Source organism: Anas platyrhynchos, chromosome 1, assembly GCF_047663525.1.
Source record: "Anas platyrhynchos isolate ZD024472 breed Pekin duck chromosome 1, IASCAAS_PekinDuck_T2T, whole genome shotgun sequence".
Taxonomy (NCBI): Eukaryota; Metazoa; Chordata; class Aves; order Anseriformes; family Anatidae; genus Anas; species Anas platyrhynchos.
The window spans coordinates 47,017,768-47,044,741 of NC_092587.1; the positions used below are offsets into that span (position 1 = coordinate 47,017,768).

Below are 26,974 nucleotides of genomic sequence, written 5' to 3' on the forward strand. Positions count from 1 at the left end.
ACATAGAAGTACATATTACTTAAATTATTAATTATTGGGAAAAAGACACAGTTGAATAGGAGCATTTTTAAACGGTGTAGAGGCTATGAATTATTAGTAGTACAGGAATTGCAGGATGAAACATTTTTTGATCTGTATAAATAGTTATGCTGCAAAACATTTGGGAAGTTCCCGGGGAATGTAAGCCAAAAAATTTAGTCTGAAGGTATCTAAACACTGTGAAGACAAATGTCCTTTGTACTACAAAAAGTCCTGCATTTTGAACCAAGCCTCTGTACACAGCAGCTGTACTTCTCATTTTCTGTGAACAAATAATCTAACGAATAATACCTATATACGTTTGGCGACATTATGTGACATTTTTTAAAAATAGTGATAATTATTAAAGTACTTCCACAAACTATCTGAGAGCAGAGGCTTAAATTTGTTTTCAGATACAGTGCTTGCTGAATTTGTCCATTTCATTGATCTGCTCTAAGATTCTTAGTAGTTCCCCAGTAGAGTTCTTTGGTTTTGGTCAGGAGAACAAAAAAGGCCAATTGCTGTGTTTCCACACCAAAATTTCTTTAGTCACTTTATGTAAGCCATTAAGGTAAAAATAATGTTAGTTTATGTGTAACACAACTATAATGAAAGCTATTGTGTTTAGTTTAGAACATGAACATCAGCAGTAATAATTTGGAAAATAGTCTAATTGACTGAAGTGGATTTGCCAACAGTTGATTGTTTCACTTAGTGTTTCTAAATTTCTAAGTGAAGGTATTTTAAAATAGCTTTAAAACGCTCGTCATGAGCAGAATTTTCTAACTAGCAAAATTAAGCAATTAAATTAGATTGCAAGCATTTGAATTCCTTATATAGGAAGTGTGTCAGACTTTCCATAGCCTTGTGCAGGGAAGTCAGAAGTTGGTAAAACTTTACAGTAGTTCATCCACTGAGTTAGTATATCAGTCCTTAAGGTAATATATCCATCGTCAATCCATTACATTTGTCTGTTCTTTCTAGATTACCCATTCCCAAGGAGCTGTTACACAAACACTAATGGATGGGACAGCACAACGAATACAGATCGTACCTTCAGATTCAGGCCTCTCTTTACCACAACGTATACAGGTATGCTTCATCCAATATATTTTAGAAGTAATGATGAGCTATTTATTTCCACCAATTTTCATGTATTGTTCTTTTTCATTTGCCTCATGTTATTTGCTAGAATGTAAATATTCAGTCCTGGGTGCCAGGGGTTGTTTTTATATAAATAGAAATAAAACATTATTCCAATGCTTTCTTTCTTCCTTTTTACTCTAAAAAAAATTAAGATGTACAAAAATTATAAGTGCTGAATAGAATAAAGATTTTCCCCTAACACTGTAGTGATACTGCTCTTTGAAAACTTCTAGATTTAAACTTTTGAGATTCATTAATTCAACTAAGTTGTTGGAGACAATTTGGAGCGGGGATGAGGGGAAATAACTGCATTATATTGTTGATACAAGTCTGAGAAATGTGTTAAGGGATGCTGGTTTGGGCCATTTCAACCAGTGTTATACATCTCAGTAAGCTAATTTATAGCCTAGCGAGGTAATAATCTCCAACTCATGCGAATGCTCTATTTTAAAATTTCCTCTTGGAGAAAAATACTAACCACAGCAGAAATTTAACAAATATTCTCAGACACATGTTGTTGCACACAAAAACACTCCAGTTTGTGAGCCAACTGTTAGTATAATCTTGGTTGCTTTTTCTTTTGCTGCTTCAGTCTTCAGTATTCTTCCCTGTTTTTTTTTTTTTCCCCATTTCAGTGTATTGCATTCAAGCTTTGTCCTACCTTCCAAGATTCTTCAGTAGTGCCCCCATACATGATCTTTTGTTTTGTTTTACCACAGCCTGTATTCTAGTCCTGGTGTCAGCCTTATCTATCCAGTAGATTTTTATTCTTTCAGCTACCTCCACTCCTTTTCTATGCTTTGTGTACAGCTGTAACTTTAATTAATTTGTATTAACCAGTTAACTCATGTCTCTTTCAGTTAACTCATGTCTCTTTATCCTGTTTTCTTCATCAGTATCTGTATGCTGTAGTGGGAAGACATTTAATGTAATTTCAGTATCAGGGTCTGCATGTAGGACAACATATAAAACCACGACCCTTTGAAAGGCAAGACAGTTGTGTTGATTCAGAGCCAGTGGCAGACGTCTAAACCCTTTTGGAGAGGGTATAGGGGGGAAGAGAGAACTACTTTCAGATAAGGACTGTAGCTACTGAAAATCTGAAGAACATAGAAGAACTGTATTTCTAGGGATAGTTTTGTTCCAATGTCCTTTATATAGTTTTTCATCATCTTGGGTAGCTGGGGTACCACTTGTTTCTGTCCCAGGTACTTTGTCCCGTGTCTTTTGTCACCACACTCATTGATTCTTGCTTCAAAATGGATGGTGAGTGCTTTGAGATATTGGTTGTCTCTTGTTTGAGACAGCACTCAGTAGAACAGCATCCTTCCTGCAACAGGCATCTACAAACATGGCAGCAGTGTAAATAATAGTAAGAAATTAGGTATGGGATAGAAATTAGTAATTAAAACTTTCCACAAAGAAGAATTTTGGTGGAAAAATAAAATAGGTTGTATGAACAAATACATTTCAGTCAAATGTTCAAAAAATATAGTAGATTGGTTCATTTTGAGCTTATCATTTCAGTTAATATTTTTTGCTTTTTTTTCACATAGAAAATTATCTGAAATCTTGAAATACAAAATCCTCATTAAAAATTGTAAATGTTAAATTTAAACTGTTCTTTAAAACATATTTCACTAGTCACCCATTTTAGGGAAATTTAACATTTTGTCTCAGTGGTGGTTTCATGCTGGTAGGCAGCTCAGCACTACCACACTGTGCTTTCACTCCCCTATCCTCAAAAGGACAGGGGGAGAAAATAAGATGAAAAAAAGCTCACGGGTTGTGATAAGGACTGGGAGATCTCTCCGCACTTATCATCACAGGTAAAACAGACTCAACATAAGGGAGTTTAATGTAATTTATTGCCTATCATGAGCAGACTAGAGCAGAAGGAAACTAAAAGCAACCTAAAAACACCTTCCTACCCATCCACCATCTTCTGCCTCCTCTGCCCAAACAGCACAGGGGAGCAGGGGCTGTGGTCAGTCCCTAACACTTCATCTCTGCCGCTCCTTCACAGTCACTCTCTGCCCTGCTCCACATGGGAGCCCTCCCATGGGATGCCGTCCTTCACAAACTGATCCTGCAGGTGCTGCCCAAAGACAATATGGATCCTTCAATATGGCTCCGTACCACAGGGTCCATCCCCCAGGAGCAAACTGCTCCAGCACGGGTCCCCCATGGGTGGCAGCTCCCCCCAGACCTCTTGCTCCTGCGTGGGCTCCTCTCCATGGGCTGCAGCTCCAGCCCGGGGCCTGCTCCATGGGCCGCAGCCTCCTCCAGGCCGCATCCACCTGCTCCACTGGGGGCTCCTCCACCCATGGGGGGCCTGCAGCGTGGAGATCTGCTCCATGTGGGACCCATGGGCTGCAGGGGGACAGCCTGCTCCACCAGGGGCCTCTCCACAGGCTGCAGGGGAACTGCTGCTGCCTGCCTGGAGCACCTCCTGCCCTCCTGCTGCACTCACCTTGGTGTCTGTAGGGCTGCTTCTCACTCCTCTCTGTCCCCACTGCTGTAGTGCAGCAATTTTTCCCTTTTCTTAAATCTGCTGTCAGAGATGCAACCAGCATGGCTCACTGGCTCAGCTTTGGCCATTGGTGGTTCCCTTTTGGAGCCATCTGGAGCTGGCTCTTATGTGACATGGGGCAGCTGCTGGGCTCTGCTCACAGAGGCCACCCCTGCAGCCCCACACCTCCAAAACCCTCCATGCTACCAAAACCCTGCCACCTAAAGCCAGTACAGTTTCTATAGAATAAAAGTTGAATGCCACATTGTTAAATGACATTTCTGTTCAAAACCAGCAGGTAGACACATCCTTTTATGTTTAAACATGCCTTTTTTTCCTAAAAGAGGAAGCGAGAATTATTGAGATATTTATTGAAATGATATTGAAATTAAACTCAAAACTTGTTAAAACTTGTTAACAGACTAGTCAATAAACAAAATGAAAGAAAATACTATCCTCTGTTATCGTCAGGACACTTAAGTACATGGGAGAAATATATTTTTAGGCAGACAATCCTGAAGTAATATATTCCTGCTTTATGGCATGATCTCTTTGGCAACACTGAATTTCAGATTATTGAGAAACATAATTTGTTGTCTTTGAGCCCTGATGTATTTTCTTGAGAAGATAAGTAGTTTTCTCTTTCCCTCTGATTATTTTCTCTTATCTCAATATTTTGGTACTGGAAGTTGTTATAAAGTTGTTATACTTGTGTGGAACGCTCCACTTCCAAAGTCCCTTTGAGATTTAGGTGGAGTTTTTACAGCTATCTGCCCATAAGGATTTATTGCAGACAGACTGCTCTTAATTGTTTGAACTGCTTTCTGTTAGCCTGTGTATTGTCAAACGCCTGAGAGCTGCAGAGAACATTTGCGCAAATTGAATAGCTTTGTATGGACATTAACATTACACTGTACGCACTATATCACGCAGTGAAAATACCTACCTTTTAAACATAAGGGTCTGGACTATAATACTAAGTAGATAGTTTAGCATACATATCCAAAAAAATAATTTCAGCCTTAGCTCAAATTTGTATCTTCACTGTCTAGAAAATCTCAGGTTTTGAGCTAGCTTTATATTACACTTCATATAAACCCAACTAGATAAAGTATATGCCTTCTTTTGATGTATACAGTTGCACTTTTAGGTTTTGATAATGACACAGATTTTAGATGCATATCTTTTAAAGAATACATCTGGGTATTCAAGAAACAGCACGATACTCTGTGTTTGGCTTTTGTGTCTTTATGCATGCAGTTGAGGATCACATGCATTGGATTTCTTCTAATCCCAGTGAAGTAGAGGTGCTTGGAGAGGGGAAGGGAACATCAGCTACTTTGGAAATAGCCAGAAAGGACACAAGAAAAATAAAGATTGTAAAATGAAGACAAATGGAATCTAAGGAGAAGGTTGAGGGAAGAAGGGATGTAAAATGGCAAGGAAGTTTTGCCTTTTAAGGAATCATAAAGGAATTGAAAGAAGAAATAAAGGACTGCTGTAGTCATTTGTGGTCCTGGGTATGTGTATATCTTAGAAAATTGAATGGAAAACACTGTGTTTATCATCTTGGTAACTTCTGCGGGGTTTTTGTCCTATCTTCCTATCCTGCCCCCCAGATCTCAAGGTAGTTGATGTTTGCTTTGTATTTTTAGCCTCTGATATTCTATAATTACCTGGTCTTCTAGCCTGAATAGGTCTTAATTGTGCTTTGCAGAGGGAAAAAAAAAAAAAGGAAAAAAAAAGTTAGATGCCTGAAATGTTAACAGCAAATTTGATTGATCTGTAATTCAAAAATAGTTTGCAGGAAATAGTCATTGTATAATGGTGCTCCTTAATCTCTAGAATAAACCAGGCAGTTCTTGGTATAAGCTTTTGGAAAGAAAGGCAAGAAGTGACTAAAAGTGTTATAGTGGAAGATAGATGGAATCTTGATTATTTTCTCAGAGAATTATAATCTTCTTAACAAAGTTGGCAAAAAATGAGTTTGCTGGAGAGCTTTTTAATAAAAGTCTGCTGTGTTTGTGCTTGAAAATAGGAAAAAAAATGGAAAAAACAACCTGTAGGTCTCATTTTGAGTAAGTAATGAATCATGAAAATCATTTTTTTTCCTTAAAAAAAAAAAAAAAGAAAAAATGGCAGAGGCAGAGAAAACAGAATTTTAACTTACTTTATTTAGGAACATACATGTAAAAAACAGACCCCAAAAAAATGAAGCATAAAATGTTTGTACAGTGGTGTGAAAATATTATTGCTTTTCTTGCTGTTTGATGCTTTCTTTTTTCACTTTGAAGTCTATGGTTGTTGTTTTAGGATGTTTCTTTTTAAGCATACAAATACAGGAGGTGCTAAGCACTTTGCATGGTGTGCAGCTAATTCAAAGGTTAAAGATTTAACAGAAGCTTATGGGCCCTAGGGCTGAGTTACAGACACCTCAAATTCTGGATGCTAGAATTGTCAGGGATTTTTGGTAGTTTTGTAAAAGCATGGGCCCTTTGTAAAAAAAAAAAAAAAAAAAGAAAGAATTCATGTTTTGACTTCAAACACAAAGGTGACTCAAGTGCATTTAAAAGAAAGTGAAAATCCAAAGTTTTGCCTGAGTTTACTTAACTCTTGTGTGACAGAGGGGAGGACAATCCTACTTCACAGTTGTCAAAGGCAAAATTCCCGTTTTCTTCGAGAGCCCAGATGGGCCCCAAGGGTGATTACATTACCATAACAATTTGAGATAAATGTATTATTAGATTGTCACAGATCAGCAGACGGGCCAGAAGATTCAGATTGTTACAGCACTTGATCAGAGCTCAGCAGGCAAGCAGTTCATCTTAACAAATCATGATGGCTCTACCCCAAGCAAGGTGATCCTTGCCAGACAAGATTCCACTCCAGGAAAAGTAATCCTAGCAACTCCAGATGCTGCAGGTGTCAACCAACTGTTTTTTGCATCCCCTGATATATCTGCACAACACATCCAGGTAGATAATCCACTTTATTTCATACTTTTGATTCAAATGGGATAAGAAGAGATGTTTTTATTTCCAAGTATGTCTGTCTGGGTTCTCCTTTTTCAATTTTTTTTTTTTAATGCTATACTTTTTCTTGCATTAGGACGCATTGTGGATACTTAGAAATTATGAACACATTTTTTTTGTGAACTTACTGCTTTCAAAATTTATATCCATTTATATCCTGGCTCATGAGATTAGAAAGAAGTGTTACTTTTTTGTCATTTCTAGATGTACCAACAGTCCTTCTTTATTGCTACTTCATTGATTCTCCGTTTTCATATATTGTTGAAAAAATCATCTTTTCTCTCATCCTCATCACTTAACATTTCCTTCTCCTTGTTTTCCTTTTCATACACTGTCGTAACTACTGTTCACTGCTGTGTGAATTGTACTCCAAGGCAATTTCTCAGGGAGACTATTAGTAGGGAGTGACAGTGGGAAAGTAGCACTACAGATTCTGCATTTACAAAACCCAAAATGATGTGAGATTGTTACTAGTCAGGGTTGTAACTCCCTAAACTGGTCCCCAGTGCTCTTTACTCCACCATACATTGTATGTGCTGCTTCCATAGTCCTTATGCTCCAACTTCCAAGCCTTCTGCCCCATATCCTCAACAGACGAGCATGTGATAGCACTGATTCCAAGAGGGAGAAGAGTATGCCCAGAAGACCTGGGAGATACAAGATCTTCTACATGAAGTAGAAGATTACTGCACTTCAGCTAAAGCACAGTTATCAAGTGTTGATTTACCCATGTACATTTATTCTGCCATTAAATTACACCAGTGTGGCAGGCCAGGCAACATTAGGAGAGCTACAGTCCATTTAGTCCAGTATCTTACACCTAAAAAATGGCCAGAAACAGGTGCTTGAGTAAATGTATTAAAAACTGAACACATAAATATTGATTCTTCTGAGTGTACCCTTTCATTTCCATTACTTCATGATTTAGAGGGACCTCCTGATGTGGAGAATGCAGTGAGACCTTACTTGATAGCTACCACTAAAGTTAATAACCTTTCTTGTTATTTATGATAGACCATTTATGTTCTGGTCAGTATAATATCCTATGGCAGTAAAAACCATAGTAAAAATAGTAACAATGGATTTTTTTTTTTTTTTTTAACAAATCACTATCATATCCTTCTTCAAGTAATCTGTTTTCCCAAGTGAAGACTCCTGATCTTTTTAGTTTCTGCTTTTCTAGGAGTCAGGCCACTGCTCCGATTCACTACCCACATGTGCAAGCAGTATCAAAAGTCAATCCAACTGAGAGGAATTCCAGCATGTGTGGTGGTATCATACATTTCCTATTTTAGGTAGTCCTCAACAGACATATAAAGCAGTGGGATATGATTTGAAGTAGTCCTAATAGAAAGATTTTTTCAGAAGAAAGTTTAAAAGGTAAGAAGAGTGCCACACTGGTTTAAAGAACAAGATTCGGGTGTAGGGGAAGTGTGGACAGAAAATTAAAAGCTCTAGTTGTGCTTAGGCAATTTTGGCAATGTAGCTGAGTTTGAGAGGCAACAAAATATTTTTTTAGTTGAGTTAGGCTGTTCTGTTGTCAGCTAGTATGTAGTGGCAGAGATTGTTTTTGTTCTCCACTGAGAGACAGTGAAATATAGAGTACCATTCATTTGTTGTTTGACTTCATATTCTTTGGCCCCTTGCATGTTTTCTCTCCTAAATGATCTTTCATCTCCAGTTTTGTCTTTTTTGTCGTTTTTCTGTAGCCTTCACTTGAAATGCCTGTTCATTTGCTACACAGAAAATCTCTCCTTTATTACATCTCATTTTTACATTGACACATTTTGTGAAATCCTTTCTCCCATCATGTGCTTCACCTTCAGTGGCTCTTCTTTGTTCTAATAATCGATTTTTATTCTACATATTCAAGGTCAGTTGATGAGTTCTCTGAGTCTGGGATTTTATTCTCCTCCTGGGCCAAATTCTGTCGTCCTTCCTGATCTGGAACTTCCAGTTTCAGTGAAGGTTTCATCTATGGAAGGACTTAAAATTTGTTTGTATATATTTTATATCATGTCATGAATATGCATAATGGTGATGATGGAAATCAGGAAGGAACGAAAAGTTAACATTCTTTTAACCTATCATAACTATTTTTCTTAAAAAGATGCTATATTAAAAGAAAACTTAATAGGCAAGTCTCTGAGACAGTGCTGTTAACAGAGACTGACTAGAAAGAAATAGACTTCTTAAACATTCCCATATGTAAGTCTACTAGTTTCCAAACTTTGAAAAATGTGATTTTTAATTTTCTCTGTAGAAGACAGGGTACTTTCTTCTTTCACTAAGTAATCTTTCATCTTATCAGAGGTCCTTTTTTGAATATGCAAAGCAAGAATGAGAGTGTCTGAATTCCTATTAAGACACTGCGGAAGTCAGAAACTTGTAAAACTTCTAAATTATATCACTTTTTAGTGGAAAGAATAATTTTCTCTTTTCTTCTTTACATTATTGTCAAAATGGTGTTTGGTTGTCACTTACATGATCGTTTGGATTATTTCTTTCTTTATTTATTTTAATGTATGTTATTTATTTCAGTGGGTTACAGTTCTTAAAGATCAAATAGAAGGCTGTAGTGCCTGCACTGTAGTGCTGTGGTTCTAACATGTGCTTAACGAAACTTTACAGGTTCCAGAAATAAATTAATAAGACAAGACACAAATGCAGAAATAATGTCAAACTGTTACTGAAAGCTAAACTATCCACTTGATAATTAATGATACTGGTCAGAATATGTTTTCTATTGGTTCACCAATTTATTGTTAAAAATGTGTATTGTAAAAATGAATCAACAATTACGAATGTAGAAATAACAGCCCTTTCAAGGCTTTTTTTTCTGTTTAATGCTTTTGCCTCTTTTGTACTATGATCAAGTCATTACACTGTAAATCCAAAATTCAACAAAAGGTATGTGTTCAACAAAATGAGTATACAGATGATAAATGTTTTTCAAAACATCAGTCTATTCTGCAGAGGTAATACTTAGATAAAACAAAATCTTGAAATCTTACTGAAAGTATTACAAGTAATACTTCATTGTGTCCTGATTAGGAGCTCAGTGACATGGCAGGTAGCTCAGTTCCTTTTTGTCTATGAGGACTGTAAAACGTACTCAAGAAAAGTTCATAATTTGTAGATTTAGTCCCTTATCTTAGAAGAAATCCACAAGCATGAGATTTATTTTAATCTTTCTTGATGGTAAGAAAAAGAAAAATGAAATTCTTTCCTATTTTCTTCCAGATTTTAACAGACAACTCTCCCAATGAACAGGCCCTAAATAAAGTGTTTGATCTGTGTGTTGTATGTGGAGACAAGGCATCAGGTATTTAACTTTTTTCAAGGTAGTACAATTTTATAAAAGTAGTTTAAAATTCTTCTTAAGCTACGTAATGCTTTGCATATATTATACACAATCAGGAAAGATACACTCTTTTTTTTGTAGCAGATAGTTACACTAAATTTTACTCTAGGGTCTGTGGGCGGGACTTGTTTATTGCTGTTTTACATCAAAAATTAAATATGTTTCCTACTAGATAATTTTTGCCGTTCTTTCTTAGGCTAATGCATTTTAATTTGGATTATAAAAATTGACTGACAGAATAACTTAAGTGACTTGCTTGTAAGATTTTTTTTTCTTAAAAGAAGGTCATGCAGTGAACTGACTGTTATTGTTGTCAGATTTTCTTAAAATAGATGAGGAAACCATTTGTTATTTAAAATATGAAACCAGTAGGCAAGGAAGACACTGTAGGTATCTGGAAAAAAAAAAACAGCTGCTGACCTTAGGTTTATGTGGTTCCAGGTTTATAGTTCCAGTTAAAAATCAACTTAAGAAGAGTGTAGTTAGTTAGGTAAAATTAGACTAAGTAGGGAAATAATGGCTCCTTCAGAAGATTCTTGTGGTTTGTCTGATTGAAATCTGTGTAATGGACCTCCAATAACATCAACATATGGGAACTGCAATTAAATACTCCTTTTTGAAAGTGACAGAAATAGAGTGTATGAAAATGCAGGGCAGAGGAGGGAAGTAGTTAACAGTAGGATTTCATCATGAAAGGTAGTAGGATGTAGAGCAAACTGCCTAGAAAATGAAATCGCCTAACATTTCTACTGCAGCCAAATTTAGCATAAGAATTATAGTTCCTAGAACTCTAAATGTATGTCAGATTTCACCCACATCAAAGGAAATTTATGCCAAACAAACGTAAGGTGATCTGGTTGGCCTGCTCCACCTGGGAGGACAGCTCTGGGTCCCCAGTGGAGGACTGGAGCATACCTTGAGAGGCTGCTGATCCCAGGTGCTGCTCATCCTGGCCTTCCCATGGACACTGAGCCCTGGTAGTGAATGTGGGGACAGTGCCATATTTCCCTGTGCAGCTGTAGGTGCTGGGGAGCCTCCCGTGTGGCAAGAAGTGGAGTGCCAACTGCCGTCAACAGATTCAGCAAGAAATTAATAAGCTCTTGGTTATTTGCCTGTTTGAAAAATGTATCCTGTTGAAGTGCTCTAAACCAGAAATGTGTTTCACTTACATTTTTGTGTTGTTCTATAGCCACAAGTTGTATTTTAAGATCTGTAACCTACGGGGAAAAATAAGAGTAAAGAAAAACTGTAAAGAAGAGGTATTACAATGTAAAACTAATGTCATGATTCCTGTTGTTTTGTAAATAGGGCGTCACTACGGAGCAGTAACTTGTGAGGGGTGCAAAGGATTTTTTAAAAGGAGTATACGCAAGAATTTGGTTTATTCATGCCGAGGAACAAAAGACTGTGTTATCAACAAACACCACCGGAATCGATGTCAGTACTGTAGGCTGCAGAGATGCATAGCGTTTGGAATGAAACAAGATTGTAAGTCTGAATAAGTCTAAATCATTTTAGCTGGCAGCTGTGTTAAAGTTTGTGCTACAAAATATATACTTTATAATATTACAACAGATTGTTATCTTAATTTTATATTTTTATATCATATATTTTTCCTTCAAAGAATTAATGCAAGTTTGGTGTGATCAGAAGTCTGAAATGCTTCAAGCACATCTATTGCTTGACAAACTTAAACCCGTTGCATGTGGTAAAAGAGAATGACTCATTGCTCCTAGGCTGCAAATGTCAAGCATGTCTCCACCTTTTTTTTGCACATGCAATTCAACTTTTCTATGTGTATTTTAAGCTACTGAACTTCTTAAATCCCTCTACCTTCTCGTCTCTTTTGCCACAACTTAGGTTACTGGCAAAGCTCTGCAGAGACCCTTACTCACAAGACAGAGATCCATAGTGATCTAGAGTGCAGTTCTTACCAATTCCTACAGATTTCAAGTTACTTTTTAGGTTTCCTTACGCTGGACATAGTGATACCTTAACACCACTGTCATATCAGAATACTAAAAACAGCAGAAGTGAAGCAATACAAGAATACTTCAGTGCAAATACTGCCACACTGCTGCTGTACTCATGGTATTAGTGCTGTCCTTTGTTCTGTGCTATCTGGCTGTATTTTGCTGACCCTTCTGAACCTCTGTGGACGTTGTCCTTCCAGCCCCCCATCTGCCAGCAGAAGCCAGTAATGTTTTTCCAGCACAGGGGAATTGAATTCAGAAAGAGAGGAAAAGCTGAGGGCATGAAGTGGATCTTCCCGTTACACTCGAGTTCAGCTGGCAGGACTTTGTCCCTCCACAGCACAAAATAGCTGGGGCTAGGGGTCAGAAGGCACAAAAGGGAACTCTGGGTCCTGGGGGAAGACTGCGTGGAGGAAAGGATTGTTCTGGGACAAGAAGTTTCGTTTTTCAGTGGAATAGGGAGAGGAAAGAAAACTCTAGGAAAGAAAACTGTACTGTCTGGAGCTGGAGCTTCCTCAGAGTGGTTATTTGTCCCTTGAAGAAGTCTTGGCCCCTTTTCAGCAAACTTGGATCCAGGTAGGGAGTACAGGGGTAGCAAAGGAAGAGCAAGATTTTTGCCCACCCTTTCAAAGCACCATTCGTGTATTACAGGGTAGGTTTAATGGCATTGACAATACTTCAATACTTGATGATACTGTGATCGTTGTTTTTGTAATAATTATCACTACAAAAATTGAAATAGTATCATAGTCTACTACTAACTTCAAAGGTTTTTTTTTCTTCATTATACATTTTCCATTAACAGCATAACAGAATAAAGTTTTTTTGTTTTGTTTTGTTTTGTTTTTACTTTGTTTTAAAAAATAATCAACGTTCAGGGTTCTCTCCATAGGCTTAAACTGTTTCTGTGTGCAATACAATGTTAAAGAGGCTCTGCTAGCCAGTAGCCAGTGCTTATGAAGTTGGTGAATTGATGCACATTTTAAATTATGTGCAGATTGGGTTTATAACTGTTCCGGGATCATAATCCATTCTATAAAATGACTTGTACAATTTTATAATTGTAGAAGAAAAAATCCTTTTTTTTTTTTTTTTTAAATAGTTACTTTGGAAATACCTTTTATTAATTAAATTTTACACTAACAACATTGCATTACTGTTTGTTATTTTTCCAGAAAATTGGTTTTCCTTTTATTGAGTTTACAGTTTGATTTTACAAGTTTGGCTTTATTCCTGAGAGCTGGATAAATCACCATGGGGTATTATACTTTAAGTTTCACTTTAATATTCTCTAATTCATCCAAGACAAGGTGATGTTTCTATGGGATAAAACACAGATTCATTACACCTAATTTCACTGAGCTATTCAAATTAAAAATCTGCTTGTTTTATTACATAATTGATTTTGGGTAAAGATCTCACCCAGATCTTGAATGGTCTGAACTGAGCTTGGCAAATGTCCCTTTCCCTCTCTATTTTCTAAGCTCCTAACTTGGGAAGCTTCCTTAGGTGTATGAAGTCATGTGGTTCGATGACCTGCTGTCCTTTAAAAATGAACTGAGAGTGTGGCTAGTGAAATTGAGAGAGAAGCAGTAAGCCTCCCCTTAAAGACCCAAACTAAACAAGGTATAAGGGGATTTCTGTCTTAACTGTAACTTGAAAAATTATTCAGATTGTGTACATTTGATCTCAGACTTCGACTACTACATCATTTCATTAAGAACAAAACAAGTGTGTTTGTTGTTTTTTACTCAAGATATTAGTTTACTGGTTATATATATATTCTAAGTTACAATCTCTGTACATACTCAGAATCATTATTAAAATTGAAGAGTAAGTCAAGAAAAAAAGGATTGTTTCTTAGACTGTGATTTGTGATGTGACATAATAGTTTCATACTGTTTTATTAGCTGTGCAGTGTGAGAGGAAACCTATTGAAGTGTCAAGAGAAAAGTCTTCAAACTGTGCAGCTTCTACTGAAAAGATCTACATTCGGAAAGATCTTCGCAGTCCATTAGCTGCAACTCCAACTTTTGTAACAGACAATGAAACAGCAAGGTACGTATATTCTACTCCAAAAGCAGCTGTCTCTGTTTCAGGAAATCACCCCAAAACTAAAATGTGTGCTGTTTTGTGTCAGGTCGACAGGTCTGCTGGAATCAGGAATGTTTGTTAACATTCATCAGTCTGGGATAAAAAGTGAGCCTACTGTGTTGATGACTCCAGATAAGGTATATGATGATATGACTGCTATATAAAGTGCTGATTCATATACTTTTTGTTTACTATAATGGTGTATGTAGGGATGGAAGGTTGTTCTGTTTTGTTGTACCTTTGTTTTAATAAATTCATGTTTAAAACATTCATTTACAATATTGCCCGGTGTTGTAGATGCCTTCTCTTCAGGAGAATTCTTTTAGCCCTGCATAGTAAAAATGCTAAAAACTGCAAAGTAAATGCCTTCCTCCCCCATTCTTGGAGAGCCTTGAAGGCCACCTTATTTTACTTTGTCTGTGGTAATCCTGACACTTAGAGATTGCTTTTGTTCCAGTACAGTGAGGTGTTTGTAAAACTTTATATGGCTATGGTGTTATCACAGTTCATTTCAAAAACACTTAGTTGTTTTTTTTTTTCCCTTTATTGCTAATATTTTTTCAAATCTAATAAGCGCTGAGAAACAGTTTTTGTTTCTGATATGTTTATGAGCTGGTTTTCATTTGTTTCCATTTTGTTACGCATACTAATCCACTAAATTGATGTGATAATGTCCCTACACATGCACAGTGGGAAGCTTCTGTATTTTTCTAGCTGATATTAAATTACCTCACACTGTTTATGTGCATTTTTCCTCACTCTGTCTGCAAAAGGCCTCATCAAATGTTTCTTCCATTTCATTTTCCTGACACTACTTGTATAACTGAGTTAAGTGACATGTAGCATGTTGGTTTTAGTAGCAGCTTACTTGCCTGTGAACGTGCGTTTTCCTTTTTATTTATTTATTTATTGTGGAGTAGGGTAGGAAATATGGCTTAACTGCCTGCTTGAAGTACTGGTAACTACTGAAACAGCTTGTTCCCCTGCAATTAAATAAAGTTCTAACAAAAAGGCTGCAGCAGAGTTATTTTCTTGCTTGCTTAAAGGTGACTTTTTGTATGTTCCTCCCCTTCAAACTTTCTCCTATTGCTATGCTATCATTTACATGAGGAAGGAAGGAAGGAAGGAAGGAAGGAAGGAAGGAAGGAAGGAAGGAAGGAAGGAAGGAAGGAAGGAAGATGATAAAAATGCAATCTAGTTTAGTTTTACAGTCCCAGTTAGTGACTAGTGAGTGGATATGCTGAAACTTCTGTCTGCGCTTGCTTGCCATCTGTAGCATTCCTTCTGAAAGAAATAGATAGCTATTACTTGTAAAAGTAAGTGTCCAAATATTTCATATTTTAGAAGCAGTGCAGGGTCTAATTACTACATTATGATTATGCATTTAATGAATACAATAATTTTCTTACAGGTCTATTCACAAGCTCAGTTCATTACTGTAGAAGTTAGATTCTTATATTACAAGTTATCTGCTGCCAATATGAAAGAATTAAAAGCTATAATTTTCCCTTAGGTTGAAGCCTGTCAGGGAGATTTAAGTACACTGGCAAACGTGGTGACATCATTAGCAAACCTCGGTAAATCCAAAGACATGTCACAAAGCAGTACAGAGCTATCTATGATTGAGAGTTTAAGTAATGGAGATGCGTCATTATCTGAACTCCAGCAAGAAGAACAAGCTAGTAGTGATGTTACAAGGTAAGGCACATTATGCTTGAAAATATTGTACTTCTCAAGAATGTCTCTGTTCATTCAGAGCATTAATTAAGTCATCACAATGTAAGTAATTTATCTGCATCTAAAATAATAGTAGTAAGAGCATGAGTTCATGTTGAAGAGCAATCTTGTAAGATTATTCCAAATTAAATCATAAGTTTGGTTTGAGAAATAAATATTCACAGTTGTTTGTTCTTGGAATTAATTTCAGTGTAAATCAGCTGATTTTCATACTTTTTGTTTGTCCTTAACAATGTGTGTTAGATCTTCTACTATATTCATAGTACTTTGTATCATCCTGGAAAACTGTTTCTTAAAGATTTCATCTGTGTAAGTAGTTCAATGCCCATAGCTGCTGATTGCCTTAAAAGCTTGAAAAGCATTTTCTTTCCAGATGGGAGAACTCAAAGAATGCTCACTGTCAGTACAAATGCATTCGTTACATATCTTACGAACTTGTGTCCTGCACTGGTTTTAACTGGGCCATTTTGGTGAGCATACGTGTGAGGTATTCTCTGTAGTACTTAGTTACTCCTTCAATCAGAATCACGTTCTTCCTTGATTGCCATTCCATGCAGGCTTCTGACAATTGTCCCAACAATATTTCTTTACACTCCATCTATATTATACACGCTGTTTTGAAAATACATACGTAGAGTAAATTGATCAAGAAAAAAAGATTGGTATATAGTAAAGTAGTTTGTACTGACTCAAATACATGATTTCCCCAATACTCCACTCTACTACTCAGTATAATTGCAAGCAGAATGCATTTGTTCTGCATTTCTTCATATGTGCTACTTAGAAAGTCAGTGTGACCTTTAATATAGGTGCTGATTTGGACCTCTGCTGTGTTCTCCTAGGTAAAGAACACGAAGTGTAAGGAGTGTTGTTGTATGTGCAGATAAACATCAGTCAGTAATACGGCTGTTCAGTAAGATGCAGTAATAAGGTTGCATGATTAGCTGTTTGTTTATTTCCTGGCACTTTCAAATGCTTGCTTTTGCCAACTTCAGTGCTTCTGCTCAGTTTTAAAATCTGTCTACAGAAATCCATCAAGTTCTCAGCCAGTGAGCTTGAAAGAGCTCTGGCTCAGGTTAACGTGTACCCATGTCTATTAGGTCACCTAACAGATCCCCAATAAGGAGTTTCACAGAAAATAGTCCTGTGAAAGGGAAGTTGTTACTCGAACAGAAAACTAACAGTTCTGTTGAAATCTTTGATTTCCATGCCAAACCTTGTGCCAGCTTGATCGTATGGACACAGTTGTTCACTGAAGAAAATGATCTTAAGAGGTGTCAAGGAGCAGGTTTTGTCTATCAGGGGTTATCATGCATTTTGTTATATTCCATTGCTTGCAGCTACAGTAGTTAAGCTTTCAATTTTGCTGACACAGGCTTAACGTATAACTTTGTTGCTAGTATTCCGCTGCTTTTATATTGTAATGTTACATGCTTTGTCCTCTAATGGCTTCATTATCTATGTTCATATTTTACAGCTAATCAGGAGTCCTGTTATATATCTGTTAGTGGCTGAGCTCGACGAAAAGAGAACCAAAGTTGTTTCTAACAAAGGGTATCAATACGATGTATTTAATGTTGATAATACATTTTTTCTTACTTTGTGAGCTGGTTTTTGTAACTTCAAGGCAAGCTCTGGTCTGGATTCTCTTTTCCTTAGTGTTTTAACTTGCAACCATTGCTCATGTTGAGACACAATACATGAAAAGGACCTACAGTGTAGAGCCATTAAAAAGCAAACCTTCTGCTTACTTTTGCAAGCTTTCTTCTGCAAATTTATAATATAGGAGGCAGAAGATTTATTTGAAAGCAGACATCCAAGAGTAAGTTGGAAACAAAGTACCATGGGCAGACATGGTTAGCAGGGTACCTGCCCAACATTATGTGAAAAGGACGCTGCAACCTAAGCTAGAATAAAAACAGAGTTATAGCAGAGGCATATAGCCTTACCTGCTGGAGAAAGGAGAGATCTTGTTCCTGGCTTACATTTCTGTCCCTGCTACATGCAAGAGCTCTGAAAAGATCCTATTTTCCTAAGCAGCTGCTATTGAGCTACCGATTTTGCCTTATTATACCTAAAATGACTAAGAGGAAGCCACATAGGGCCTGAAACTCAGATTTCCTAGCTGGAGAAGGATAAGATAACTTCAGAACTTGCCCATGAGTGCACTGTGTTTCTGCTCACTTTCCATACATGCGAGACAGAAAACTTGCCAGGTACATCTGTGTAGTCCACTTGTGCACTCCCCAGTCACCCTCCTGTGTACACAAAAAGGTGTGCAGGCTAGATCCTAGGCTAGGATCAAAAACTGTTCTAGCTAATTCACCATCTGAAGCCTAAGGCAGTGTAAGCAGCTAGTTTATTGTGTTGTTTCTTTTGGTTCTAAATGGTTATGTTGTACACCGTATGCACTTAGGGTAGTGTTTTTTTTAAATATATTAATATATGTAGGTAGCAAAGGAGTATGGAAAAAAAGGTAGGTAGAGTTCTACTTCAGACTTGGATATTAAATCAGTAATTTTAGATATCATGGCAGTAAACATCTGAACAAATAGAGAATCATGTCCACGTAATCAGCTTCTGTAAAATTTTCAGATCTCTGCGTGAGTTTTTCATGTGACTGTACAAATGATACTGCTCTCAGGATATGTCATCTGTCTGTAGGCAGTAATCGAGTCTGTATATTTGTGACTGTAGATGTATCAGTTTTGGTTCTCAGGTGTGTTCGTGCACACAATGGATGTGTTATCAAGCAGGAAAATAAAGAGTAATACATCTGTGCTCCTCCTGGCATCTCCCCAGTAATGTTAGTGCGCATGCCTTGGTCTTCACAGGAGTCGCTGCCCCACCTCAAGGGATTCTAAGGATGGTATTGAAAGCATGTGAGTGCTTTCTCTTACATATTTAGAAGCTCTCTTCTCAAATTAAGTTGAATAAACTAACCACAATTCATAGCTTACAGAAGCTTATTCCTTCTGTTTGTGCTTTTTAGCAGCAAAAATCTGTAAAATTTACACGTGCAGTAAGTTGTTTTAACAGCAGCCTGATTATCATGTGCTCAAAATGCTTATGCCAGCACTCTCAGTAAACATCACTAAAGAGATCTTGAAAGGCAAACTGTGATTCAGCAGCACAATCAGTATGTCAAAACTGTGAATCTGTTGGCAACTAGTGCGAACAGGATCTGCTGCTAATTTTTTGCTTCAGAGACACTAAGTTTCAGTTGTCAGGGATTTTATTTTGTAGAGTGGCAGAAAAAGCATGTTAATGACTTTTATTTTTCAAGTCTTTGTTTTTTGTTTTTGTTTTTTTTTTTGTGTGTGTTTTTTTTCTTTCTTTTGTTATTTGAAACAGACATCAGAATACAGGTTTCAGACATGTGCAGATTCCTCCTAAAATGAAATAGTCTCTTAAGATGATTTTTTTTATTATTTTTTCTTGATCACACAGGGCCTTTGATACCCTTGCAAAAGCATTAAACCCAGGAGAGAGCGCAGCGTGCCAGAACTCTGACAGTGTTGAAGGCAGCGTCCAGCTGATCGGGGGAGAAACAAGCATGAATCTCGTTGAAATAGAGGGGCCACTGCTCAGTGATGCCCATGTAGCATTCAGGGTACTTAATACTCTTTTATTGTTGGCTGTTTATAAACATTTTAATTTTTTTATTTGGTGGTACAATTAATGATCTGATTATACTTTCTTTTGAATCTCTTTGAAGAGTAATTATTCAGGTATCAGCATTCATTTCTGATGAATGCACTGCTTTTGTCCACTGGTAGCTGTTTGCTTGGGAAAATTAACTGCTCTCAGTTGTTTATTTACACTGTTTATTGTACTGTTTTTTACCTTAAAAGTGGTAGGTAATCAGAGCAAAGGGATTTACATGGAAAACTTTAAAAGCTAAGGGAAAATACAGTTGCTTTTTTAGAGAGGCAAATATTTTCTGACTTCATTTCTCCTTTTATGAGCATGTAAAAATTACCTTTTTTTTCTTTCTTTTTTTTTTTTTCTTCGTCATAGTGTTATTCATGGACAAATCAAAAGTCTTGCTCATCTTTTAGTTTTCATTAAATGTTGCCACTCGCAACGGCACAGTTTGGTTACTAAAATAAACATATCTCTAATGTAAATGTCAGTTTTGTTTTAAATTATCTTAGCCAAACCATTTTATTACAAAATATTGATTTCTGAGGATAAAACTAATATGCTGTAATTAGGAATTTCAGGTCAGTTCCCAATTTCTTTTCATACATGGGTGAAAAGTTACATATTTATCTGTATGTCAGCACAAGCAACATCATTCTAATTACAGTGGTTCTTCCAAAACTTCTATTCTTTACATAATGCCTCCAAAGATGAGATTGATTTGTGACTTTTAATCCCTAGGGTTCCCAGACGTAAATCTTTATCTAAACTAAGATTCAAAATGATTATTATTTTTGTTGCTTTGTAGTCACTGTGGGATATACACAGTGTGGCTAGTAAGCCAAAAAACAGTCATTCAATTTTATTTCAGGCTTATCTCAAGTTTAGTTTAAAAATAATGTTACTTGCTTCTCTTAAGCCTTGAAAGTTATTTTTCATATTATGTTTTATATGGAAAAAAAATAATTGACTTGCACTTATTTATTTATTTATTTATTTATTTAGTTATTTATTTTATTTTCTGGTAGCTCACCATGCCTTCTCCTATGCCTGAGTATCTTAACGTTCACTATATCTGCGAGTCTGCCTCCAGGCTGCTGTTCTTGTCCATGCACTGGGCGCGTTCCATTCCGTGTTTCCAAGCTTTAGGGTAAGTGTTCAATTACTCTTCTTTGCTCATGTTGTGAATAAACACTGTTAAATAGCAAGGAGGGGAAAGTGGGTAAATGTGATATTTTAGTAGAAATTGTTGTCCTGCAGGATTTCAAAATACTTAGCGAATTAACATAGTGAACTGTGTCATTGTACATTTAAAAAGTTTTTGCAACAGAGAGACAATGCAAAGTAGTGTTATAACAACAAATGGGAATTGTTGTCTTAAAATAAAATCTACAAAAGACCTGCCTATCTAAAAAGATTTAACAAGACGTGTATAGAAAATCTGCATTTATTTTGGAAATATGTTACTTCCCGATGTATTTGTCAGTTCGAGTAAGAAAATGCAGTAGTAGGCTTTCTGAAAGTTGTTAATACTCACCTGTGCTAACATTTGCAGTCCCAGTCAAGATCACGGGCTTATTTGATATATTAATGAAGCTTTCTAAAGTTGAGAACATTATGTGCTGTATAATTTTAACTTTTAGAAGGGTGACTCATATTTCAATTTTAAAATAAAGAGAAATTCATGGTGTTAGCAGTTGAGAGGAGTTGATGAGCCAAAGCAAAGCGCTAATTGTTTTGTAAAATAATTGTATCCAAGTGGTTTCCTCCCCAAGCACTGTTCTCCTTAGTCTCGGCAAGGTAGTTGGCTCAGACATACTAATTTAGATAGTGATATCAAGATGTTGCTTAGTACATTTTCGTGCACAAGGATTCCTACTGAAATGCTAATCAGGCTGGTTACAGCCACTTAGTTTTTTGAGGCTACTTAAGTGTGATCAGCTAATTCTGGTATAAGTTTGATCATCCGTAAAGTAATGGATTAGCTTTAATATGGTTTTCTTTGAAAATCCTACGGTTAACTTTCATGTGGTCATGTGGTTCTTTTAACTTTCCATTATTTATATTTACTGGCTAAAACTGGTACCTGAATTTGACTCCTCAGTGGTAGGATCTCCTTTTTATAAGGTACTGAGCTCCTGTTGAGTTCTACAAGCTAGAGATGCTTGGCATCGCTAAAAGTTAGGTTACTAATATGGAAGGGCTGAGTATTAATAGGCCTAATTTTAAGCTTCAGCATTAAAAAATATATTAAAATGGCTAAAAATGAAACTTAATATGAGGACTAATTCTTACAACAAACAAATCCTCGTGACTTCTGTTTATACTTTGAAGTCTGTATTTTAAACTCAATTCCAAACATGAAAAGGATACAAAAAATGTAAGTCAGGAAGCTCAGGAACTTGGTCTCACATGTTCCATTTCATATGTACTTTTAACTTAGAAATTGCACCAAGCTGTCAGATTTCAAGTTAAAAATAGAAATAAAAAATAAATTAAAAAAAAAAAGACTTTTGAGTCTATTCTACAACCAGAACACAGCAACAATGCAAACTTTGATTTTGCCCATGCATATAAATCTTACCTAAAAATGAGTGTGAATCCTAGGAAAACTAGCATGATGGAAATGATAGAATATACCTAGACAGTTGTCATTTACTGTAACTTCAGCTTGTTTTTCTGTTAGAGATCTGTTGCGTTTTTGATCAATAAATCAAAAATGATTTCTTCACAAATGTCACTTTAAAATGTGTTTTAATCCTAGCGTTTTAATTAATTTAGTGTTATAATTTATTCTGGTACTGGCTGCAGTGATTGAGTTAGATGGATGTTTTATGAAGTGTTCTTCAAATTAAAAAACTGTAAAGCCAAGTGGCTGGTTTTATTGAGTGAAATCAATGTGGTTTTTTGTTGTTTTTTTTTTTTTTTTTCTTTAATAGACAGGATAACAGCATATCATTAGTAAAAGCCTGCTGGAACGAACTTTTTACGCTTGGTCTTGCACAGTGTTCACAAGTTATGAATGTGGCGACTATGTTAACTGCGTTCGTTAATCATCTTCACAGCAGTTTACAGCAAGGTAAGGTGAATATTGTGCACGTTTGCAGACTTGGGGAATTACATAATGGTTTTAAAGTTTTGACAATTGTTAATGAAAAATTCCTGTTCATAGAATTTAACAATTGGTATTGACACAAAATAATACGAGAAAATACAGTTAACAGGATGGAAATTTAGGGCAATTTTTCTGAAGTCAGCTGTCAGCTATGCTAATGCTTCCTTTCCCCAAAATGAAAAGAAAGAAAGAAAGAAAAATAAATAAATAAATAAATATATAAATTTGCCCATCTTTCTGATGCAGGTTTGCTTTTACTGTTTGTTTTGTTTTTAAATCGTGTTTGATATCTGTGTGAACTCTAATAGTGTTCTGCTGTTCTGTTGGTGTACCTCAGCTCAAAATAGGAATATTTCAGGCAGCCTCAAGTTTAAGAACACAAGTATACTGTGAATATGATTCCTCTCTATCAAGGGTGTAAAGAAGAACCCAACTGGTCTTGCTGTTCATAGCTGTGAAACAAAGTAGCCGAATGCCACCTTCGTGATGTACTTCCTGTACATAACTTGGCTTGTATATTAGTTTTAGACTCCATACAAGTCTTCCAAGCAGATTTGCAATAAGTATGCTTCCTTCCTTTTTATTCTACGTCCTGCATCTTTTGCATGTTTTACATTAAATGAAGTTGGCCTTCTCTTTCATTTACTCTACAATGAAGGAAATGTTCTTCTGAGTGATACTCAAACTGAAGTAAGGGAGTCTTTCAGTTAAAATAAAAATAAAAAATCTTTATATGTTCATAGTCTACCACATTTTTTAAGTTAGATGTACATACAAAAATGTTAGCATTTTCAGGTTTAACTAGAGTTAGGATTATTTGCTGTTACTCTCTTTAATGCGATGCAAAAAGAGATTGGTAAACCATAGAAAAATAGCTCTCTAAATTATAAATTTGTCTTCTCCTTTTATGAGGAAGAGATTAAAGAGTTCATTCTTAGGGGTTTTCAGGTTTAAAAAAATATCCGCGAGATCCTGATTTAAATAAACAATAGTTTGTAATAAAAATAAATTGATTAAACCACTAAACATAACGGATCAGATAAATATGAACAAATTGTGAATATCTTTAGGAGGGAAACGGACTGGGGACTTACATCAATCTACATAATTTATAAGCGTGTTCACCAAAAACTTTAATAATTAATGATGGTTTTATCATTACTACAAATGTATATTCTTATTAATTTGGGAATTCAGTTTGAGTGTACAGATCAGAAATTTATATCCAATGTCTTCCAGTAACCAAAGGGGAATAGCTCTGCACCAACCACATTCCCCTAGATGCAGTGGCACAGTCTTTGACTGACTAAAGTAACCCATCAGTAAATATAAATACTGCACCTGACTCTTAGATATACAGTGTAGATCTGCAATAGCAATGTTGTCTTTAGTTATAAATAGTCTTTCCTTGAATATTCCAACCTTGAGTCCAGCTCTGATTATTGGAAACTTTAGTGACAGGAACTGTTGGTGTAAAGATTATTCAGATCTAGTACATGAGTTTATAGATGGCATAGATTCCCCACTGTTTGATCTAATACAAATGATTAATGTTTTTAAAAATCCAGTGCGACTACATTTTTGCACGTGTGTTGACATTAGGGTTTTTATATTTTATGTATGTGTCAACTCAGATAAGCTGCCAACAGACAGAGGAAAACTAGTAATGGAGCATATCTTCAAATTGCAAGAGTTCTGTAACAGCATGGTTAAGCTTTGCCTGGATGGATATGAATATGCATATTTGAAAGCAATCGTACTCTTCAGTCCTGGTATGTAATTATTCTTCATGTAAACATTTATTCTTTTTCTACAACTATAGAGACTTAAGGTGTTAAAAGTTAGTTTAAAAATTCATAGAATCATTTCAGTTGGAAAAGACCCCTAAGATCATCTGATTCAACCTTTAAAAGAATTTTCTGTGTTTTCCGCAAGGGTATATTTTAGGTAAGCTGTGTCAGGGGAGGTTGGAACTAGATGATCTTTGAGGTCCCTTCCAACCCAGGCCATTCTATGATTCTACAGGTTTAGGAAACAAATAGTTCATAGTTTTTTCTTTGCTTTTTTGACTGATGCTATTGTTTTCTTTTTCCACAAATGCTATTTATGCATACAATATTCCAATAAATATCAGTGTATTGGAACAATACTGTTCCATGCAACACAGAGAACAGACGTATATCATCGGGAATGATGTAAAGTACTGCATTTATTTGAACTCTTTGGAATGTCTGGTTGTATTATAAACAATGAGGGAAAACACCAATGTAGAGGAAAAAAAAAGAGGTAAAGCAGCATCCTTCATTAAAACTGTTGGAAAGCTTGAAGTTGCTACAGCTATCAAATAATCATTTCAGCATGCTTACAAGTAGATAATCTGTGGGGATTTTAATGCACCTTATATAGAACAGATATAACAATATAGGGTGTCTTTCAGATCATCCAGGTCTAGAAAATGTGGTACAGATTGAGAAATTTCAAGAAAAGGCTTACATGGAGTTCCAAGACTATGTAACAAAAGCATATCCAGATGATACGTACAGGTGTGTAAACTTACATGCTTACTTGATTTCTTTTCAGAGCACCAAGGATACTGATACGTACAGTATTTCTTGTAACAAATATGTGCATTTTATTCTTACTTTCTTAAAATACACTTAAAATACTATGTATATATTCATGCATATTATGAATATAATTTATCTACTTAATCATTATTAATTTCCAAAATGAAATATTGGAAATAAAATTAATGAAGTTTTTTTTTTTTCATTTTGAATTGCACCTATGTAGAGTATTTCCTCATTTAGTCTAAGTCCAAACATTGTAGAGTCCATGCACATAGACTTACATATTTGCATTTTTTGTACTACTGAAGGCATGACTAACTATATACTCCACTGACTTAGATATCTAAGCCTTTCATGAACTAGATATAGCAAATTTTGACCAGTATTGTTCCTTGTTATTTTTTTCTGTTACTGATACTTGAACAACACTGAACTGTGTGACCAAGTAACACTTTTTACTAAACTTACTTTCCAGACTGTCTAGACTCCTTCTCCGATTGCCTGCTCTTAGGCTGATGAGTGCTGCCATCACCGAGGAGCTGTTCTTTGCAGGACTAATCGGAAACGTTCAGATTGATAGCATCATCCCATATATCCTGCGCATGGAGACAGCGGACTATAACTCTCAAATAATTGGTCACGCCGTATAAAAGTAACAGTCAAGGATTCTGCACCATGGCAGTCATGGTGATGTAAATGCATACCCTGTCTCCAAGAGATGGCAATAAGCCTTCACATGCACCTATCCAAAGAAGGCGAATATTCCTCCTTTCCAGTACACTTGGGAAATGTGGTGGAGTGTCTTAAGGAATATAGGATCGCTTCCTATTTTTCATCCGATCTTCAAGGACTTGTAAATTAACTTGATATCTGAAGAAAGTCAAGAATTGTCCCTCCTATTTTTGTAGATAGATGAACTTGGAATATTTGTTTATGAAGTCCAGGCTTGTGAAGAAATTGAAGAAGCTTTGACTGAACTAAGGTATCTCAACTTAGTTTGATGTTTTAGACAAATAAATTAACTTTCCTCTCTGAGCTGTGTTTTCAGTGTTTTGCTGCTAGTTCTTTCTCACTGAATAAATGGAAAATACGTGATCAAACATCTCGAAAAGGCCAGTATCTCCATGGAAATGAGACCCTTATAACCAAACGTAGGGTTTTGCTGTTGTTTTGAAGAAAAATCAATTTCTTGTTGAATGAAACAGTGTATATCATTACAAGTGAAGGGAAGGTAGAGGAATTTCACATTTTAAAAATATTCTGCTGACATTTTGATGCAGTTAATTGAAAGTGAAGCTGCAAAGGGTCAGTACTGACTGCTGTGTAGATGCGAGGAATACTGTGCTGTAGTATTATGCATTGGTAGATATCAGTTGTTTTATAGTATGAAAAACTATGAAGTGTTTACTGCAGGTATTCAAAAAGTAGCCTCCTGCTTTTACTGGTCTCACAAGTTGAAGCTTTTTCACACTAGCCCACCCCCTTTCATACTCAGCACACGAGGATGGAGGCATTCAAGATGCCTCTTAACTTTATTTCAGCCATCACTCTAAGAAACGAATTGTGTTTAGAGTTCTGTGCACGTGTTCATGTCATTATTCTTGCATAGGATTTGGAAATTATTTTTTGTTGTTAGCCTTTAGCTGTCTAGCTATCTTTTTCCAACCAGTCTCATATGATTATTTTTTAAATTTGAATTAGACAAATTCAAATATAACAGGCTCCCTCCTCGTAGGAGCCTGGCCTCTGCTGCTTTTCCTTTCCT

At 36.1% G+C, this 26,974-nt stretch overlaps 1 protein-coding gene across 12 annotated transcripts in view; it reads left to right on the forward strand.

Moving 5' to 3' along the window:
- The window catches only part of NR2C1 (nuclear receptor subfamily 2 group C member 1), a 47,339-nt gene extending 21,095 nt beyond the window's left edge, over nt 1-26,244 (forward strand). For 6 of the 12 annotated variants that reach the window (XM_038181449.2, XM_038181458.2, XM_072036443.1 and 3 more), the window contains 14 exons: nt 1,006-1,113; nt 6,424-6,654; nt 9,955-10,036; nt 11,384-11,563; nt 13,959-14,106; nt 14,189-14,279; nt 15,656-15,840; nt 18,714-18,761; nt 19,330-19,492; nt 20,553-20,674; nt 22,464-22,603; nt 24,274-24,411; nt 25,077-25,182; nt 25,685-26,244. In XM_038181449.2, coding sequence (XP_038037377.1) covers nt 1,006-1,113; nt 6,424-6,654; nt 9,955-10,036; nt 11,384-11,563; nt 13,959-14,106; nt 14,189-14,279; nt 15,656-15,840; nt 18,714-18,761; nt 19,330-19,492; nt 20,553-20,674; nt 22,464-22,603; nt 24,274-24,411; nt 25,077-25,182; nt 25,685-25,859 — 1,917 coding nt within the window. In that variant the 3' untranslated portion in view covers nt 25,860-26,244. The remainder of the gene's footprint in view (nt 1-1,005; nt 1,114-6,423; nt 6,655-9,954; nt 10,037-11,383; nt 11,564-13,958; nt 14,107-14,188; nt 14,280-15,655; nt 15,841-18,713; nt 18,762-19,329; nt 19,493-20,552; nt 20,675-22,463; nt 22,604-24,273; nt 24,412-25,076; nt 25,183-25,684) is intronic. The other 6 variants (XM_038181459.2, XM_038181474.2, XM_072036465.1 and 3 more) reach the window with 3 other exon arrangements.
- Nucleotides 26,245-26,974: the final 730 nt, after the last annotated feature.